The sequence below is a fragment of the Notolepis coatsorum genome (genome assembly GCF_963971535.1).
Source record: "Notolepis coatsorum genome assembly, chromosome: 20".
Lineage (NCBI taxonomy): Eukaryota > Metazoa > Chordata > Actinopteri > Aulopiformes > Paralepididae > Notolepis > Notolepis coatsorum.
In genome coordinates, this window is record NC_140184.1 from 36,468,638 (window position 1) to 36,476,784 (window position 8,147).

Genomic DNA, 8,147 nt, shown 5'->3' on the forward strand with positions numbered 1-8,147 from the left:
AGATTTACAGTCATTTGATCATGACATTATTCAGTTTGTTGTTATACTGTTGATGTTGTTTTTACCATGTATTCTGTATTTATGAAGTCCTGCTTTTTATTTTTTGTGTGATCATCCCATTCTACTCCCATTCTAGAGCAGTTGTCTGGTAATCGGAAGGTTCCTGGTTTGATTCCCGCTCCTCCTGGGCAGCATCTCAAAGTGTCCTTGAAATGCACCATTTACTATGTTAATGTTGTTTAGTGTTGATGTGTACTAGTGTTTACTGACTCCTGCACAGGGACTACCCGATGAGAATGAGCTTTGCAAAGTAATGTTGTGCATGGTCACGGTAAAAAAAACCAAAAAACTTAACTGATGGTATTATTACCATCTTCTCCAGTCAAACAGGAAGATAGATACCAATTTCCTCTCTGTGCGTGCAGTAGAAAGCTATCCGGCTGCAAGCTAGTCTAGCTTAGCACAAATTTATGGAAGCGGACCACTAGCCTAGTTTAAGATGTGCTTTTCAGCTAGGCTAGCTGACCTGTGTCCGCTTCCATTCATTTGTGCTAAGCTAGACTAGTTTGCTGCCGGATAGCTCTCTACTGCATGCACAGAGAGGAAATTAGTGTCTATCTTCGTCTGACTCTGGATAAAACGGTAAGCAAATGTCTCATAATGTTGGTGTGTTCCTTTAAAAAGTAGTTCTCAGCAATGATGAGTAATTACCATACCAGATTATTAATGGATGTATTTATAAGTATTTTTATTTATAGTATTGTCTTCCATAGCTTTCATGCACATCTTCTCTGTTGTATATGTTGCAGAGAAACCCATCAATAGAATTCAGACTATTTATTTTTATTTCAATATGTCAACACTAACAATCAATGCACCTGCAGGAAAGTATTCAAGTGAAGTATCAGTTTGGAAGGATGCAACATTATCCAATCATCTCACCAAATGTGACCGCATGGTGAAAAAGTGGTTTCACGTCTTGTGTGAAAAAGTGGTATATTGGTCAATACATGAAATGGACCCTGCCTAAAGAGTATGAAAGAAGAATGGAAGAAAGAAAATGCAGCTCACTGTTTCCCCAGCATTACTGGTCAGGGGCTCAATGTGGACCACTGCCCCCAAGGAAGAGGCTTCACAGGCTGGGCTTAATACGAATATAGCCAGGCCCTGTACCAGGAGTCCCAGCACAACTCCATCCCACATATCAGCTTCTTCTCACAGGCAGGAGAACAGAGCAGGGTTGGGTCTTCTGGAAATACAAAGAGAGTTTAATGGCCATTACTGATGATAAACAGGGAGGGAAGCCATTCAGGCGGTTTTATATATATATATGAATAGTTTTATGTGTATTGAAAAAACTATTTACAAACAAACCACTTATTTAAAGTTTTTGTTGAACAACCCTTAATTCACACATGGGTCCATTAGAGTTTTGCCACCAGGTAGAATAAGTGTGGCTGGATCTGCACATATGCGACATTAATACGGTTTCTCACATACTCATTCATTCATCTATGTTCCCATTTTACCTGAGCAACTACCGCCCTAGCACATGTTGCTGCTCGCTCCTGGATATGTATATAAAATACAATATCCACAAGAGCCTAAGAGATCACTGTATCGCTTCTTTAGCGTTCGATTTCTGCCAGCTGCTAAATTAGGGGCCACACTTCTCACTGTCTTGAGACTCGGTCAGCATCATCTCCAATCTAACTTTTGCACATTTGAACTCCTCCCAACATGAGAGGAACTAACCACTCTCTGTAACTTCTCAACCTCTGGGGCATTTCATATTATCCTGAGACTGCTATCTGACTGCCGGGACAGTATACACCATAACGTAAGGTTATCCTATAACCCTAGTTATATGAATACTGGCTGAGCGTCTCGCTCTGCCTACTGAGATACATCACTATCTCCAGCACCTAGTGTGCTCTGGGAAACAAAACAAATGCACCCACTTGCACGTGACCACGCCACTCCCATGCGTCCTCTATATATTTACGCCGGAAGTGGTCACGCCTCACCCTTCCCAGTTCGATTTCCATAAGCGGAAAACATCCAAGGGACCTCAGGGTGCTAAAGAGCGAGACGCTCAGCCAGTATTCATGGAGAGCCCTCAGGCTGCACAGATTGAGAGACGCCCATAGCCAGAGCTCGACCGCCGCCCGGTGCAGACGGGGGGAGTGTACTCCTCCCTGTCTGTTGATATACGACGCTGACGTAATGAAGCGTAGGTACGTTTTAGGAGGGAAGATCGGGATGCGAATACGCATCCTTCAGGTCTATGGAGGTGAACCAGTCTCTCACCTGACAGCGCTTAACAGGTGGGTGACAGGCAACATTCTGAACCTTCCATGGGACAGGTCCAGTATGGGTCTGACCCCCCCCCCCCCCCCCGGGCACCAGAGAATATCGGGAGGAAACGCCGCTAATCGCATGGGACCACGACGACGGCCTGCTTCGCCGCCAGAGAACGAATCTCCTCGGCCAGGGCTGTCACTGCCACGGACTTTGATAATAGAGTCTGTACCAAACCCAAAAACGGAGGGCGGGGGTGTGTAAACTGTAACACAAGCGCCGCCCTCAGCGTTCTCTCCATCCACACCGACATATGGCTACTACTGCAGCCATACGTGGTAAAAATTCCAAAGCGCCCCCCGCCGCTGGTCCGCTAGGAAACGTAGATAGGTGGCCCGGTCCCTCCCGCTGTGCGTCGTCAACCCTGGTCTCGCCAACCGCACGAGCCGAGATATCGCACCCTGACTCTACCAACGAGGCAATCGCACCAAAAGGGGAGGACCCCGACAGAAGGGGCGGTCTGATACGGGGGGAGCGGCCATCACCCCTGGTGACATAGGCTCCCCCGCTGAGCATCTTCCCGGCTTAGCTTGCTGAGGACAGCCTGCTCTGCAGCTGGACATGCATGGTGTGTGGTCCCACACTGCCCGATAGGGTGGGTCTCTACACACCGTAGCCGTGTAGTGATATTACTACCACCGCGGGATCGGAAGTCCAGACTAACGTAATACCCGGCCTGGCGAGGGCGGGGCTGGGGGGAACCCACGCTGCGACCTCCTGGGCCTAGAGTTCCCCCTCTGACAAACATTTTTAGATACAGGGAACCCTGCTCCGTCAACAGATACAACACCAGGCTCACCAAACACAGACGCAGGACGTGTGGTGTGGGAGCCGCTTGACAGCACAGCATTCTCATAGACAGACCCAGGCCTAGCTAGCAACTGGGTGTCAGCCCCTGTCTCCATGAGAAGCGAAATGTGGGGCCGCTTGCGCTTCACTGGAAGAACGCGGCCCGCAGCCAAAGGGGACAAATCAGAGCCCTGAGTCCCGTAGCGTAGCGGGGGGGAGTAACCGGAGAGCGTGCTAGACACAGCTAGATGGCAATGGTTTTTTAGGGCGTGCCCATCTAATATAGCCGATCCCTCGGGCCGCCGAGGCTGTCGGCCTTGTGATCACCTGTTTTCCTGTCCAGGGTATCTCATGCGGGGGAAACATGGCCGCTGGCCGGGGGCCTCGCCGCAGCCGCTGGCGAGGCCGTGCTCTCACCTATGGCTGCGCGGTGTGGCGTGGAGCCCAGGTCAAATACCGCCTGCGCCTCCGTGGACAGACCAAGGTCCACCCGCAGAGATGGGAGCCCTGAGGAGGAGACCCCTCCCCTCTTCAAGGGGAGATTGCTCCAACCAAGATGCCTGTGAACAACCGTTGACAGCATCCTAGCCCTCCCTGCGGTTATAGTTTGCGGCTGGGTCAAAAACTGAATAACCTCAAAACCTCACGCGATGGTTTCGACACGGCTAGCCCTCAGGCCCCACCACCAGACACCATTTTTGACAGAAAAGCAGCCAATTGAGCAATGTTGTTAGTTGCTGCTAAATTCTGTACCGCGGCGGTATAAGCTTCAACAGCACACCAGCCACCTGCCGGGCCGACTCGCCTCTTGGTGTCAGCCGGGCAAGACACCGTTCCACCATGTCAGGGCAAAGGACCGATGCCACCTGCACCACTAAGCATGGAACACCAGTGGCGGCTGCTGACCAAAGTCTATTACTAGTGAAGCACTGCTCCAATAGTAGCCATGCAACAACCTCCTCTGCGGTGTGCACCCGTGATGGGATAAATTAATAAATGAACGAAAACTCCATTAACATATTGCAGAATGGGCTAGCCCAATACACACAATTGTTAAGGGGATGCAGACCAGAGAAAACGTTAGTCCTGTCTACATCAGGGTCCCCTATTTTCAATTCATAGATTCACAAAATGCACACCTGCCCTGAGTCGTCAGCCCATCCACCCATGTAAAGAGTAAATAAGCCTCCGCTAAACCCCCAACATTAGACACTGATTGACCCGTCAGCATGAATGGTTAAGAGGAGGGAAGAGTAAAGACAGCCCCGTCGGGGTACATGGGAACGGCGCCCCAACATTGTAGCATTAGCATTAGCTGCGAGCGATAGGATACTTAAAAAAACATCTCAAAAGTGAGTCATGACCACATTTATCCAAATATCCCGCCCCCTGCGCCAATACATCACTCTGTCGACTCGTCTCACGAGACAACGAGCAGTATTACCAATGCCTGCTAGCGCACACACCTCATTCATGAAACTCTTAAAAATATAGTAGGGTCGAGTAATTAGGCCGTCAGCTGCCTACGTGGCATCTGAAGGACATTAGGTTGTTTAGAAACTGCATTCGTCATCAGTATCGAACCCCATAACCGCTTTGATTAGGAAAAATGGTCCATCCCGGGTTGGATCTGCAGCTTTGTACTCTTGGGTCTTTCACTTTACTGGTGATCTACACGTCTTGACTGAATTAAACCTAAATCCACCTGCTGTTTTGACTCCAACTGATATTTGATGGACATCTCTGATCAATAGACTGTCCAGCTGGCTCCGAGACCTTTTGTTTAACTGGGTTCAAAGACCTCGAAAGAATCTAGCTACAGTCAGATCTACTCTACCTAACAAATGTGAATTCTGATGACAAAAAAAATGAAATGTGAGAGTTATCTATGAATATGAGGAATGAGTCAAAAGTTATTAGGGCAAGAGTTTATTCAGTAAATATATATTAATAAAAGTGTTTGTCATTTTTTTTTTTTTGATCAAATTTTTTTATTATTAATTACATGAAACAGGACAACACAATAACCACAGTAACAAAAAACATAACTTTCACAGGAGAATAACAAACAATAATAATACAGAATAATAAATTATAAAGACAAAAAGAAATAGAAACAGCGTCCAACCTATCAAATATAGATGGCTACTTCAATAACAAAAAGGGTCTTCAAAACATGGCAACCTTTCCCCACCTTTACAAAGTGGAGTGACTTAAAAGATTGTTTATGAGAGTGTTGCCGCAGATTTACTGTAGATAGCCTAGGTCCCTTACACATGTTCAAGACTGCCAAACTTGCAGAAGGTAAAGTGTAAGAAGAAAGAAATTCTTCCTCCAAGTTGGTTGACAGGTCAATCAGTCTGTCAATATTAGTCTCTTGGGGAGATGGCATGTGAGTTGACATATAGCGCAGAATAGCTAAATACCAACCCCCCCTAAAATCCCCCCAGTCAAAGTTAAGAAGGACAAGACAAAAACCAAGACAGACAAGACATTTCCTCCTCCCCCTCCCCAGAGACCGCCGGACCCCCCCGATCAAGCGCCCCAACCCCGCTCAGCCGCACACTGCGGTCTTTACCTTCTCAGCTGCTGCGAACCACAGGTCAATTCCAGCCTGCCCTACCCCGATCACCCGGGCCGTGGATATCTCAAGATAAATCACATCCAATAGAGTTAGGGACCAGTTAATCATTGTAAGCTTCTCAGGCTCCTTCCATCTCATTGCTATTAGCTTCTTCGCTGCTGTGACGCCCGCTAGGACAACCCTTTTCAGTTGTACGGACGCGGGTAGTGTCGTTATATCGTTCAGGAGTAGCGTAACAGCTGTGAATGGGATAGTTAAGCCACACAGATCTGAAAGTTTGTCCGTTATTGACCTCCAGAAGCGGGCCACTGGTGGGCAATCCCAATACATATGCATATAAGTGCCAGTGGCCTTTTGAGAGCACAAAGTGCACCGAGAGTCGGTTATCAGTCCCATAGCAAATAGCTTCCTAGGTGTAAGATAGGTCCTATGAATATAATTAAAATTAATTTGCTGGTGATTGGGGTTGCGGGAAGATAATGCCACATTTGCCCAAACATCATCCCAGTCAAACTCGGGGTCCAACTCCGGTATATCCACACGCCAGATTGTATCCAATGATAAATTTTTATACGTGGATTGAATTAAGAGCGTATAAAAGTCGGAGACAAACCCTCTGGATGTCGTCCTGTCCACTATGAGCCTGAGGAAGGGGTGTGGGTGCAAGGCTTGAGCCCACGGTACGCCATGCGCCCTCAGTGCTGACCTTAGTTGAAGGTAAAGAAAGAAGGACTCGCCGGGTAGATCATAAAATTCTCTTAAGTCCTGAAACGCACGGAGGCCGTTCTTATCATAAATATCCTCCAGAGTATGCACTCCCCTCCTTTGCCATTGAGGAATATTAACCGGCTTGTGTCCAACAAGTAATTGCTGGTTATTAAAAATTGGAGAGTCCAGGTGCCAAGGGCATTTAACCCCACACGACCTCTGTACATTACGCCACGTTTGGATCACGTGAGTTATGATCGGTCCATACCTCAGCCGGCATTTCGCAATAGAGACAGTGGAGTACACTACATCCTGTAATCTTAGCGGAGACACCGCCGCCGCTTCTAAGGAGCGCCACGATACAGCCTCTACAGGGTCTAGCCAGCACATCAAAGGTCTCAGTGAAAAGGACCAGAAATACAGTTTAAAATCAGGGATTGCGAGGCCCCCATCTTGTTTCCTACGTTGAGTAGTAGCCCTTTTGATTCTCGGGCGTTTGTTATTCCAGACAAACTTAGATACCATCGATTGTACCTTGCGCCAGTGGTCTATTGGAGGGGGCAGGGGGAGCATTGAGCTAATAAAATTTATCCTAGGCAGGATGTTCATTTTGATTATGGAAGCCCGGGCTTGTAAGGAGTTAGGAAGGGACGACCACCTGTCTAAAAGTGTTTGTCATTTAAAGACTATTCCATTATTTCTTGACAATGTAAACTCTTTATCCTGGCCCCAATTAAATAAAAGTACATTCACTTGCAGTTGAATTCTAAATGTATTAAAATGTTATTAATAACAAAGCAATTATCATTATTAATAATAAATTGACGTCAATCAATAGGCTATATCTGACCTTTCCATTCCTTAGAGGCTTAGCCTTAATACTACAACACATCTAACATTTTACTCATCATTTAAAAGTGAGGGTGATCAAGGTTATGCTGTAACGTTCCCTAAACTGTAACTGCTTACCTAAAGACAGACAGGCAAACTGTATCTGCCTAAATGCTACTACTGAAGACACATTCATATTAATGAATATAGACCTGCATAACTATTTAGTAATCATTGCGTTGCATGGAATGTTTGTGTAGTTGCCTCTCTTCTAACATGGCTGCCTGTAACCACTTTTGAAGGAACATGCCTAATTTCTGTGCAGTGGTAGAGTAGGCAAAACATTGGGGAAATAAATCACATTACTGTTCCACTGCAACTCGTTTACAAGATCCAAGATCAAAATGTATTATTAATTCCAACATGGAGAAAAGGGCCAGTGCTCAGTGCGCTCTACTTTGAGGGTTGCCGATACCACAAAACAGATTATGTGACTGAACCCATGTTGGATCTTAAATGCAAAGCTTGAACATCCGCTTTGGAATTGTAGTTGGACTGATCCCAAAGTCCACACAACATACACCCAGAATTGTACACACAAAACTACAGATACAATTACAGAAGTGTAAAGGCTTCTCATTACCTTACCAAATATCAGTGCAAAGTAGAATATCCTGATCCTTGACGCAACGATAGTAATATAGCTTCCACTTATTCCCGGTGCAACGATTATAACCTTCACGCAGATGGAAATTAGTCAGAAATTGGAGCTTGTCCCCAGGTAAACATTCTACCACTGCATTTACAGGACTGATGGGACAGGCGGTGCTTACCGTAATTTTAGCAGGTACAGAATGATGCTCAACTGGCTAGA

The 8,147-nt window shown here is 46.4% G+C and overlaps 1 protein-coding gene across 4 annotated transcripts in view; it reads right to left on the reverse strand.

The window, feature by feature from the left end:
- The window catches only part of LOC311247166 (uncharacterized protein), a 45,005-nt gene extending 36,864 nt beyond the window's left edge, over positions 1-8,141 (reverse strand). The window contains exons 1-2 of one of the 4 annotated variants that reach the window (XM_084337498.1): positions 8,107-8,141; positions 1,072-1,249 (exon numbers count right to left, since the gene is read on the reverse strand). In XM_084337498.1, coding sequence (XP_084193624.1) covers positions 1,072-1,203 — 132 coding nt within the window. In that variant the 5' untranslated portion in view covers positions 1,204-1,249; positions 8,107-8,141. Of the gene's footprint in view, positions 1-1,071; positions 1,250-7,916 lie in introns of all 4 variants that reach the window. The other 3 variants (XM_084337497.1, XM_084337495.1, XM_084337496.1) reach the window with 3 other exon arrangements.
- Positions 8,142-8,147: the final 6 nt, after the last annotated feature.